At 36.5% G+C, this 13551-nt stretch overlaps 1 protein-coding gene across 1 annotated transcript in view; it reads left to right on the forward strand.

Moving 5' to 3' along the window:
- USH2A (usherin) overlaps nt 1–13551 on the forward strand; it is a 373434-nt gene that overhangs the window by 152740 nt on the left and 207143 nt on the right. Inside the window, exons 30-31 of the mRNA XM_059841048.1 lie at nt 7897–8010; nt 10353–10514. Of these exons, the coding sequence (XP_059697031.1) occupies nt 7897–8010; nt 10353–10514 (276 nt within the window). The remainder of the gene's footprint in view (nt 1–7896; nt 8011–10352; nt 10515–13551) is intronic.

Genomic DNA, 13551 nt, shown 5'->3' on the forward strand with positions numbered 1-13551 from the left:
AGGTTCTGACTGTTGAACCAGGAGTTTATTGGATAAGGTGATATATTTCAACATAGTGTTCAATATCTTTATTCAAGGATGAGAGTATAAAGTTAGAGTGTAAGTTTTTGGGATTTGAAAAGAACCTTGCTTGCCCATCTTACCTTCAGAGAAGCATGTAATAACATTGATGCAAGGTAATAAAGGAAGTACTGAGTCACTGCATGTAAGAGTTTTTTTCCTAAAGGCTGGATTGCTTTCTTCTGCATTCCGGTGCATCCCACAGGCTGACACCAAAATTTGGAATATAAGTTAGAATCAGTCTTTAAACAAATGGAAGAAGCTTTAGAACACACTGTTTCCATGTGGTCTGTGATCAGCTTTTGCTTCTACTTTCCTTTGGAATCCATGATATCACAGGGTCATTTGGGTTGGAAGGATTATTTAGTCCATTGCCCCAGCTCAAGCAAGGTTGACTGGAGCAGGATTCCCAGAACCACATCCCAGTGAGTTTTAAGTATCTCCGTAAATTGATATACTTCTCTAGGAGAAGTTTGTTCCAGGTTTGGTCACCCTTGCAGTAAAAAGTGATTTCCTGCGTCCAGTTGGAAATTCATTTTCTCCCCAGGGAAGTGGTCACAACACCAAACCTTCCAGAGTTCCAGAAGCATTTGGGCTCTCTGACACATGTTGTTATTCTTGGGGTTGTCCTGTGCAGACGCAGGAGTGGGACTCAATGATCACAGAATCATTTAGGCTGGAAAAGACCTCAAAAATCATCGTGACCCATGATCCTTGTGGGTCCCTTCCAACTCAGGATGTTTTCTGATACTGTGATTTGTGTATTTCAATTTGTGTCCATTGACTCTTGTCCTGTTGCTGGGCACTACTTAGAATAGTCTGGCTGCTACTTTGCTGTCTCCCATAAGGTATTTATACATTTTGATGGATCGCCCTGAGCCTTGTCTTTCCTGAGATGATCAGTCCCAGCTCTCTCACTCTCTGTCAGAAGAGATATGCTCCAGTCTTTTTACCATCTTAGTGTCCCTTTTTGTATCATCCAGACTTGCTGAGGGTGCAAATTTTCCCCATCATCAAAGTCATTGATAAAGATGCTGAACAGTATCCCGGAATGCTGGGATACACCCTAGCTGTCTTGTCTCTGTGTTTTGTGCCACTGATCACAATCCTCTGTCACTTCTTTTGTCAAGCACATGCAAAATCCCCATTTTTTAATTCAGATTTCTCTCACTGTAGAATTCAGGGGATTGACCAGCCTCTAAACTGTGGGCTGTAATGATACCTACAAATAATAATTAAATAAAATGTGCTGCAAAAGAATTCACACACTATTGGTATTTATTCCTCTTTAAGCTTTGTCCTTCAAGTTTGTTTGATTTTTCAGTTCATCCCACCTCTGTCATTGCTGCAATAGCTGAGGGCTGGTGTTGTGGCTGCACATGTGGTAATGAGAAAATTGTGGTTGACAGCTGCCATTCCCTCCTTCCTGTGACACGTGTTGGTAACTACCTTTCACCTTTTAGTTTTTTATGCTCGGCAGATGAATATCTCAGGAAAAGTTAATTTAATGATTTAATATGGTTAATCAAAATCTCTGAGCTGTGCTATGGTTTGGAAAGCTCTCTAGCTGGAGAGTCTCTCAGAAGAGGAGACAGGGCCGCCTGCCAGTGACAGATCAGCCAGGGCTGGACAGGGGGACCATAGCGCTGGGGGAAGCTTGCTGCCAGGATGGCAAATGCCCATGCTCTGGCAAATGCTGTCAGCTGAGAGATTGCCTCTCTCAGGGAAATCTCTGCCATTCCCCTGCCTAAGCAGCCTGTGGCTTTGGGACTGGCCTCTGCACCCTGACTGGTCCCTCTGATGGGATTCGGGGGTCTCTGTCTGAGATGGATATTAGAAAATGTGGTTTCTCTCAGGCTTATTTCATCTGTGTGGGATGAAATGAGCAGTTTACCACCAATGGAAAGTTTGCTTTGTGAAGCTGTTGGTGAATTGCTTGGGCAATACTGTCATGCACTTGAAATGACTTGAAAGCTCTTGGTTTGCACAAATATTTTACACTCAAAGCATTCCTATACTACAGTTAATGAGATATTTAAAATTTCTGGAAAGGGATTATTGTAAACCAACTAAGAAATGTATGTTGGGCCAGAACACTAGGAGGACTCCCAAATCCCTGCTCCAAGCTAAGACAAATTTCTAAAGTTGTAAAACTTCATATGTAGCTAAGAATGTTTGGCTGGGGCAGCTACTGCAACAAGGGGGAGCTGATAGATCTGTCTGTGCCCATTAGGTTTCTGTGAGTTGTCAAGTGGTGCTTGAGCTCCTAGTGACTCTAAGTCAGAGTGGCAGAATGTAGGTTCCCTTCTCCTTTCATTTAGCTGGCTTTAGTAGACTAGTGGCATATTTTTCAATATATGAATTTTAAAACAAATTATAATAATATTCTATAGTATTAAGATTCAAACTTGATTGAGTTTAGACCTAAATGAATCTTGTTTACAGTCCAATGCTGTTATATAAATTTATTCTTACAAAATGTAAATTGTGTGATTAAATAAATCTGAGCATTTTATCAAAATTACATCAACTCTTAGATACATACCCATATTTTTAGTAATAAAAAGAAGTTAATTTCTTAATGTTTTTCAGGCTAGAAAGGATTATTTTGTTTTTATAGACATATTAAAAAATCTGCAAAAAGTAAAAAGTATTTCTTTGTTTCTCCACAAACTTTTAAAGATAATCATACTGCAGAAAATAAACAGTGATTAAGTTATTTGGAATGATGGAGGGTTAAACAGTGACAGATATTACAAAGCCAGTACTCTCTGTGGTTAATTGACTCTTCGTGCAAAATTGCACTGTTCAGTTAAGGTTTTCTGCAAAGTGAAGCAGCTGGAGAGTTCCCTGTGCTGGGAGGAATGTAACAGGCTTCCTTGAACCACTGCAAACTGAATTGCATCTTCAAAGACAGTGGAGCTTGTATATGGTTTGTTATGAAGTATTTCTGTTGGGGAAAAAAGGGTCTTTCAAGCCACCTAAATGCAATAATTAAAGTGAAACTTTTGTTCTTATAAGCCAGAGAGTTGGAATAGGTCCCCTCCTGTTTAGTAGTTCTTCATTTTATGACTCATACTATACTTAGTTAGAAGATGCTTTAAAAATGCAGATGTATGTGACAGATTGATGTGCACAGGCTTTTGGTTCAGAATTGCATATGTGGAAGACTCATGTACTTAAACAGTTTTTGCTACAATCTGTCAAAAGCAAAGTCAGTTGAGGACTTCCTTTTCTGATCAGTGGACTGTGATTAAGTGTACTGTGGTAATGATGCATCTCGACACACAAGTGACTTTGTTGGACAGATGCTGTATGACCTCGGGCATTCAAATTAGCTAAATAATCTGGGTTTGGGGAGGAGAGCTTTGGTAATTTTTGTTTTTAAAGCTTAGACAAGAATTAAGGTAAATCTAAAGGTCAAGTGTTGTTTCAATTGCAGTAGGTGTATTTCAAAATAGGTCCTCATGAAAGAGCATGTTAGGGAGGAAACAATGAAAAAATCTGGCAAAGAAAAGTCCCTTTGGCAAAATAATGCACTCAGTTTTTAAGAACAGAATATTAGCCCTCATACTGTAGTGGTAAGCTTTTTTTTTTTTTTTTAATGAGAAGTACTAGTTTTCCACTCAAAATGTGTGACAGTGCTGTGGAATATTGGCTGTATTGTCTAAATGTATGAGAACTCCCTTTGAGAGGTAGTGAACATAAGAGATATCAGCCTTATGGAGAAGTGAAGGGAAAAAAGCGGCGTATGCAATATTCTTATATACGATATGCATTATAACATTGAATGGAGTGGGCCTAAATATGCAGCTACCTCTGACTAGCCCACACACCAATTTTACCATAAATTTATTGTTGACCCCTTTGGTATTCCCCATATCCATGTTGTTATCCCTTCACTGCTAGAATGAACCTAGCATTTTCTCTCTTGCACAACTCTAAACCTTGACTCTCAATATTGCAAATAATTAAAGACCATTTAAATAAAAGTATAGACAATTAAATACTGGTTTTGCATATAAAGTGGGCTTAATGTTCTAGGTGTGATTCCAGATAACTCTTTTAGACTGTTAACTTTACATTCATATTTAACAAATGACATTATTCAGTTTCATGGGGTCACTGTGTCAAAATGTCTGTGTTAGAACTTTAATTTATTTCCAAAGGTTCTTTGGGCAGATAGGAGTGGTGTGTTAAAATGATTTAGCATCTCCACTTCCCCATGTGGATTTTAAGGCTTTGAATGTAGTTTATGATGTAAATTTTGAGTTTAGGTGGATTCAGCTGCTCTGTACCGGCAGACTGAATGCGTGGGACCCATATCCCAAATGTGTGAGGCCAACCCTCTTCTTAAATATTGATGAGGTCTCTAATCCTATCTCCTAATCAAAGTGACAATTTATCCACCTCTCTCCTGTTAGCATTAATGGAATGAATGCAGGTGTGGCCAAATTTTGCTTTGTTAGCATCCCATCTTGGAAAGCCTGATGGATTCTTATCAGATCAGCAATTATCGGGTATAGACAAGAGATGACAGTTTGAGAGTGTGATAATTGAGGAGTTAGGAAAAGTTTTTTTAAAGCTGTCAGCCAACTTCATTGGATCATAGGCTATTTTTTACTTCAAAATTTATTTTGCTGTTCTTTAAATTAATTCACATGTATCAGTGATGATCTTTGCTGTGGGACTGCTGACTTTGTATTTCAGTGTAGTCAGGTGCTGAGTGTAAATTTCACTGACTGACTGAAAGTGCAGGGGAAATGAGTGGGTAATGAGACCAGAGCAGCCAGTTCTTTAATTGAATTAAAAGCTGGGTGACACCAATGCAGACACCTGTCCAATTACAGACAGGCCAAGGTGTTTACCATTGCTGTACAAGCGATTTGAAGATGACAGAAATCTTTCCGCCCACAGATTAACATAATGAAGGAGAACAGATTACAGTGGATGCTGGCCAAACAGATAGGATGGCAGCTGAGAAAAAAGTAGTTTGCTGAAGTATGTAAATAAAATCTGTGCACTTTCTATTGCCTACCTATGCACATCTGTTTCTTTGTGGAAAAAAAATAGTGCAAGAGTACATGTGAAAGAAAAACATTAATTAGGAAATGAAAAAAATATTTTTAAAGTTGCTGCCTTCACTGAATGAATTTTTTAAACAATAACCTCCTGTAGCAAAAGGGTTTATTTGTTTGCCTTCTTTTTTCATGCAAATTCTGTCAGCCTTTCACAAACCTACCTGTGCAATGGGAAGTCTGTTGTGCTACAGATGCTTCATATAAAACCTCCCTACTTTGTCAAAAGTAAACCAAACAGTCCAATCCAAACCTTCTACACATCCTGGCATCTTTCTGGATGTCTGATATTCTGCAGCTCTCAGTGCTTGAAGCCATTGGTAACCCTACATGATATTTTCCATGAGGAAATGCAAGGAGCATTAATTCACTGCTTCATAAGAAACAAATGCTACAAGTGCTAAATATACAAATCAAACTGATTTGCTTCCCAAAGCACTGCAGAGTGAATAGAGAGAAGGCATGTATACAATGCCATGCTTCTCTTGGCCAGGAACTTGCAAATGTCACAGTTAGAAGATTTGGTTTCTACTTGTATTTATTTGTGGAGGTAATTCCCAAAGCACATTTTATAGTTTCCTGGGTTTAACTCTATGATCTGGAAATAAGTGGAAATAGTGTCTTGTGTAAAAAAGATGGTGTTTTGACTAATGGAATTTCTGTGGTGCACAATTTTGTGTAGCTTCCAATACTTTACAGGCATAGGATAATGCCTAAAGTGGGGCTGTACAAGAAAGCTGAAAAGGAGCTTTGTGCAAGGGAATGTAGTGAAAGGACAAAGGCTAATGTCTTTAATCTGAAAGTGTTTAGGTTTAGATGAGATATTGGGAAGAAATTTTTTACTGTAGGCATGGTGAGGCAGTGGCGCAGGTTGTGCAGAGAAGTTGTGGATGTCCCATCCCTGGAAGTGTTCAAGGTCAGGCCGATTGGGACACTGAGCAACATGGTCTAGTGGGAAGTGTCCCTGCCCATGGAAGGGGACTGGAACCAGATGATCTTTATGGTCCCTTTCAACGCAGACCTTTCTATGAAAACATTATTTCCTATTTTCTCTTTTTTTAATGATTTTTAAAAATATTGTCTGTCCATCACAGGAAGATTACAGGGACATTTCTTTGGTGGTGACTGACACAGCATTTTTCTCTCCTGTCACACTTAGATTGGATGTCAGTACAGCTCTCCACTGTTCACTAGGGATTTGCAAAATCAAAACTATAATCAGAGCAAGCAGATGCTGGTCAACTGGTTTTATTTTAACAGTACTCTGATGCTAAAGTGATTACTTCTGAATATCTCTCCATTTATAAGAGCAGAAATGCACCCCAGAGAATTCAAATAGAAGGATCATTGCTATTCCAACCTTTGAAATTTTTGACTGATTGCAAGAAAAAGCATAAATGTTACTAATTCAGTGAAAGCTAATCTTGTATTTTCCATGTGAACGCACCTTTTACTAAACACAATATAAACTTGTACAGAGTGATGGTTCTACTCAGAAAATAATAGTTTGTGCTGTAGCTGTTAACTTCCAACATAAAATTCTCCATGGCCTTTTTGTGATCATAAGGGGTTTATGAAGGGAAAGAATATTTTTTAATGAAATGCAATTATGAAAAAAAAAATTTAGCAATCCAGTGAAGAGCAATAATAAGGACTAATTTTGTTTACCTGTTTGTTTACATGTAATGCTGAGGGGATTTTCAGACTTCTTGTACTGCAGGACAATTAGCCAGAAATTACAGTTCTTTGACATGCTGGTTTTTTTTAAGCTGATTTGCAAAATCCCAGTGTTGGGCAGCTTTGAAATAACATAGTTTGCTATAAATTTTGTTTTTTTAATGAAATACCACATTGATTTTGCTAGAGCTGTGACAGTCAAGGCGAGAACATGGTTTGAAATGAAACTTGGCATGAATTGGCCTTCTTTTAATTACTTCTGTGTTTAGATTTTGTATTACTTTTTTGTTGGACTTACTTTGAAGTGGGAACTGCTGAAGTTTCTTAAAATGACTCTAAACTAAATTTTTTCCCTTGTAATCCTTCTGTATATGATAGTTCAAAATGTTGCAAAACTTCCTGAAGTGGTAAGCAGTGATTATTATTTGTCATAACATGGAGCTGATTGATATGTGAGAATTTAGTAACTTCTCTTCACTAACATAAGCAGGACCTGAAATAGAATAAGGCCACAGATCTTTTATATTTGTAAATGGGTGCTGTGTCACCAGAATTATGTTACTGTTGCTAGCATAGCAAATATAGGTAGGTCTATATGCTGCTACTGAATGGAGGACAAGTGGGATGTTTAATAAAAAAGAGATTTCAATTTACGGATGAATAGGGACATCATTGGAGACGACTCATTAAAAAAAACTTGTTCTGGGAGACAATGAAAATTCATTGGAAAAATAAGATTAATAGATGAAAAAATTTTGAGACAGGGATTAAGGAAAAAACTTCTTCATTTTCACACTAAAATATACACCTCTGTTTTGCAGTAGTATCTGTTTCAGTGAGCGTGACTAAAGAAACACAGGTGCATATTTAGTACTGAAAATGGAATAAAATATAATTTGCTCTTAAATTTTTTTGCAAAATTTAAGTCATGAATGGTAGCAATGAAACCTTAATAATTTTTCTTTTTCACCTGTAACAGAGGGAACCCATAGTACAAAAGTTTATTTTCCCTCTGCATGTGTCTGCATGCAGTCAGTCTGTACACTGGACATGCATAACACCTTGTTTTCTTGTATTGCAGGCACATTGAGGGGCTTGCATCCTTTCACAAACTATGCTGTAACCCTAACTGCTTGCACTTTGGCTGGCTGTACTGAGAGCTTGCATGCATTGAACATCTCCACTCCACAAGAAGGTAAAGTAATTTCAAAGGTCTTGACTTCCACATTTCAGTCATGAATAATAAAACAGGAGAAGAGCTAAACGCTGCAGAGCCATTTGCTGGAAAACCCCAACCTAATTTGATGACAAAGTGCATTGCCAGACCATAATTGCTCCATTTTTTGGGGGGTGCGAAAATGAATCAAACTCCATACCCTTTAATGACATGCATCTTTAATAGCTGTAATGCAGATTAATGGGCTTTTTAATTGCTGTTACATTGTTCATGCAAGAGCCTTGTCATTAATATGAAGCATCTGAAAGATTAATGAAAGCTTCCTCATTTTACTATGGCTCAGAAGTAAATCTAGAGACAGTCTGACTAAAAAGAATTGATTGTATGGCACAGTATGAAATTGAGAATCAAATGCTTGATTTCCATGGTTTCTTTTAACCACTAAACACCAGCAATAGGCAACAATTATTCCAGTGTGATGAAACTGCCAAATGCCAATTGAGTTATTTATTAATTGCTGTTCAGATTTTCTCTTTTTTTTCCTGAACACTTTTACATGTTTTTGTGCTCAAACTTAAAGGTTGTGAGTGTGAGCTAAGGCATCCTATGCTTACATGAAGAGCTAGGGCACAAAGAAAGAAAAAATGCATTCAGTTCTGACTTTAGAGTCTAGGCTGATATGTATTGCACATCAATTACTAGAACAAATGCCCCAAAAATATCAGTGACATATCTAACTTCATTCTCAATTAAACATAAAGTTCACATCTCCTGGTTCTGTCATCCTAAAGCCATATTAATCCAGTTAAAATAATCAGTTACTCCAAATCTACACCAGTAGAATAACGAAGACTTTGACATGTATTTATTGGGCAGTAGTTAATCTTCCATGATGCAATGTAGTTTTCAAAATTCCCTCCCTCCCACAGTTCTTTGTTTTATCTTCTCATATAAACTAGGTTGTAATACAGTACCAATAAAGAAAGTAAAATTTTGGCATGAAGTCATGTGAATTGTAGCCATAATAATTAAAAGGATGCTGAAGTGTTTAACTGCTGCCAAGGCAGGTTGTTGTTCAAGGTGTTGTTGTGATGAGGACAGTGCTGAAGATTGCAGCCTAACGTTGCTAGAACAGAGTTTTGGCATGACCATGTTAGTAACTGCCAGCAGCACCAATCAAAACAAGATCCAGTTATTGCCTCTTGGATGCTCAAGATAAACTGAGATTTTCTGGTGGTATTGTTCATGAAAGGGTGTAGCCTCTGACACCCAAATACTTAATGGACCTTGTGATATAAACATGAAACATATTATTTCAATATTTGTGTATTTTTTCTGCTGTGACATAGCAATTAAAAATAAATTGTTTATGTCCTATTTTCTCAGCTTAGTGAATAAAGCAAAAGCCCTTACCTGTCATAATGGAATGATAATAGAATGGTTTAGGCAAGAGTAGATTTTTTTTTTTCCCCAGAGATTGAATAAAACCATGGGGAACATGTGTTTTATCCCTCAGAAGGATTGAACAAAAAGTCAATGTGTGGAATTTCTTTTTTTGGATGCTCTTGTTGCATGCTCTTAGTAACAATAAATTGGTGATACAAAAGACAGACACCATATCACACCCTCCAGCTATCCCTGTTTCCCTGTTGAAACATTCATTACTTTATATTGTTTTCATGTTGCCAGGCACTGCTAGTTATTGTTTTAAATTGCTAGCACAGAGCTTGTAAATTAGAAGATATTTCTCCCAGACTAAGGCCTCTACTCTGCTCCCCTTGCAATATTCACTGGGATTCCTTGTGCTTCTAATGTATAACTCATTGAAACAGTGAAAGAACTTGACTCTTAAATTATTATCCATTGCCAACTTCCAGTATATTATATACATAAAATCTACATTAAACAAACATTACTAAGTGTATTAAATTATGAAAAGTTTGAAACAAGGGGTAGGGCCTAAGAACACATCACCTGCATTGGTGGTTGGAATGATCACTTCATAGTTAGGAATAAAAACCATGAAAGAAGAGAAAATAATTTTTATTAAACAAAGGACTGCACTAAATTCTGTACCTCTCATCTTGATCACAGGGTTACCAAGCTGGAAATATATTATAGAAGCATAATTGTTCTCCTTAAAGCAAAGAGTATATTGCTGTCTTTTATGGAAGTTTCTGTTTGGCTAGAAATCCTCACATAATATAGGAGACTTCTCAAAATTCTGGTGTGTTGCAGATATAAAATATTGTCTGAAATTTCAGCTTTACCAAAAATCACTCTGATAGTAGCTTCTCATTGAAATTCTTTATTATTTGTGGAAAGACAATATAGTGTAACTTTATCCATTTTTTCACCAGCTCCTGAAGATGTGCAATCACCCACAGCAATATCCTTTCCCACCTTCCTGCTGATGAGTTGGAGTCCACCCAAAACACCAAATGGTATAATTACAAAATATACTTTATATATGAATGGGATACCAATTTACTCTGGAAATGGAACTAAGTATGTTGTAAAAGGTGAGTTCTCTGCTAGGTAGCATGTCAGATAGGTATCTCATGGTTGCAATGAACAATTGTATGATTGACACCTTCTTATTTCAGTGGAAAGAAAAATAATTCTAAAATTGGCTGGATGCGCTTAAAACCCTGATGGTTTTAATATTTTAAATCATCTTACTCTTGGTTGGGACTCATAGAAATTAACACCACCATGGATCATGTAGCTAAATCTTGTGCCACTTTCACAGGATCTGAGTCATGTTTTTAGTGTTTTATAACATTTTTGTCTCATACCATCCAGTTCTCAAAGCAAGTAAACTGCCAACTGTGGAAGAAATTATATACAGGTTTAATGGTTTTTCTTACTGCCTTCCCTAAATATTCTTAATTAGACACATACTCCATTGCTTACCTGAATAGCCTCTAATTAATTTATTAAAAATATAAGCAAATAATCTGTTTTCTTCTGATAATAGTTGTGCCATATGCCAATAGCCAAATTACATCAATACTCTTTGAACTGTTACACTGAAGTTAAGCGCCCATTACTTGGCAATACAGTGAAGCATGGTAATCTGACTTTCTATTTCAATGTAATTGGTGTAATTTAATGAATTATCCAAATTACTTGTTCAGACATTATGCAAATAGAAACAACAAAATAATAATAAAAAACCAAACCAAAACAAGAAAAACTACAACAACAACAAAAGAAACCAAACAAAAAACTCCCCAAACAACCAAAAAAACCAAAAAGAAAACATGGAGCTAGAAGTGCCATTCCACAGCATAAGCACTGTTGTGGACTCATCAGAATTTGTATGTCTTGGTAGGTACAAGAGAAAATAAAGCATTTCATATTGGACAGCTTGGGGAGAAAAGGGGACCAAGGCCCTCCTTTCTCTTTATTGTAAGGCCTTAAAATTCAAAGCCATTTCTGCATCTTGAGTCAGTATAAAACATATTTAAAAATTCATATAGTTCAAATTTCTTTGCCTTGCACAGGCCGTAAGGTACTGGTGTGGTGGGTCAGTTTTGACACTGAAAAATGAATCCAGTTAGAGAACCTCCTGAAGGCTGTTGATGATCGCTATAATAAATAGTGCACACTTTAAGTCAAACTTTTTCATTCTGTATTCAAAGGTAATGGATTTTTCGTAACCATAGTAACCTTAGTGTATTTCTGGATAAATACACGAGGTATATACATTCTGGTTTTATTTTTGAATATAAACTACCACATTATGTATTACTAATAATATGAAAAATAGGATATAGGTTAGCATAATGACAGCTCAAACTAGTGTGCATTTTTCTTCTGCAAAAAATAAATATTTATCAAAAGTGTAGGTTCAATTAATTTCTCCCCCATCTCCCCGGTTTTCTGGTATTCGTGCAGTGCCATTTATCTTTTTTTTGCAAGATTTCCATTAATCTCTCATTGCCATATCATACCACTGTTCTTAAAATTTTTGAAGTGCAAATAGTTGTGCTTCCAATCTTACTAAAATCATTACTGAAATTTCATCGTAGGTCCATCATTTAACCAAAATGTTCATCTGCAACCTGATTCTAAGTGGGCAAGTGGTGTAAAACATTTGAGGAAATGTTCACCATGATGTTGGTTGGTTGGTTTAGATTCATGTCTGCTTGCAGTCTGAATTGTGGCCAAAATGAATGCCTATTGATAGCAATTATGGTCAAGGTACTTTTGTAATTCTTCTTTAAAAATATAGAAAAGCATAAGGCTTCTACCCTTAAATCTTGAGTGATACGTTATAATACATTCAGCAGAGGCAGTCAGATGAAATCTCATCTGGCTCATAAGTTTTCCAGAGAAGCTCTTGTTGCTTTTATGTTGAAATTATTTATTTATATTTTACTCGAAATTTTTATATTATTGATTCTGTTGAGCATTTAATGACTTTGATTTCAATTAACCTAAGACATGGATCTAAAGAAAGCAGAAAGTCCTCACTTATTCAAAGGAGAAGGCTGGATCAGATCACGTTACCATAAGCTGTACACCACAAGACCCATTCTTTTCTACGTGGTGTGGAGATCAGTCTGTTTACTTTGGGTCCATTTTTTGTGGCTGCCGATTTCTCCCTCTGCCTGAGGGAGAAGTGGCAATGTGAGCCAGGGATTTGGGTCACTAGAAATCCCAGTCCTTTTGAATCTAATTCATTCAAGATCGTGCTTTGATCTGCATATAGCTATAATTTGACCTGATTTTTCTTCCTTTCAGAGCCCAAGATTTTCTACTTTGTAGGCTAGATTTAAAAAAGGTATAACATGATCTTCTTTTTTATTTCCCCAAGGGCTACAGCTTTATGGTGAAAAGCTGGAGCTTTTGGTTTTGGAGTATTATGTAATACGCGTCTTGGCTTTTCCCAAATAATTATCCTTTTTTTTCAGCATTTATGCTAGTGGTTTTGGTGTCTTATTGCCACAATGTAATATAATATTGACCCTAAACAGAGATACAAAGTTAATTGTCTCTGATATCTGAAAATTATTGACCCATCAAAATAATTTTCCTCATTTAGGAACTATATGACTTAGTTCCTGGCCAGTAGTCTATACCAGGAAGTCATAGATTCTTTCTGTGTTTTTAAAGTGCTGTATCTATGGAAATGTGATGGTTTTCAAAACCTTTCTTTTTAAGAAGTCAAATTCTGTTTAAAAATTAGTACTTCACTGACTTTCATTTTAGACCATGGGAATTGCAATCAGTTTAGGGTAATCAATCCATAACTTGAGGAGGGATATGTTTTTTCAACACCATAATGGCAAATATATTGTTAAATTAATTTCTGATCTTGACAATTGTTGAAGGCTTGAAATACTCATTGATTTTCATGGAAATTCAAGTGTTTGTTTCCTCTGGGGGCTGAGCTGTAATTAAAAAGGAAATCCTTTAAAAGCACATATGGCAAATGTACACTTTACCACATTGAAAAAGGAGACCCATTAGGCATCCATCATCCATTAGTGCCTTTAAATATTTCCCCCATATTGACAAATTTGGTTTCTGTGTTGTGTGTAATAAAAC

Source organism: Haemorhous mexicanus, chromosome 3, assembly GCF_027477595.1.
Source record: "Haemorhous mexicanus isolate bHaeMex1 chromosome 3, bHaeMex1.pri, whole genome shotgun sequence".
Lineage (NCBI taxonomy): Eukaryota > Metazoa > Chordata > Aves > Passeriformes > Fringillidae > Haemorhous > Haemorhous mexicanus.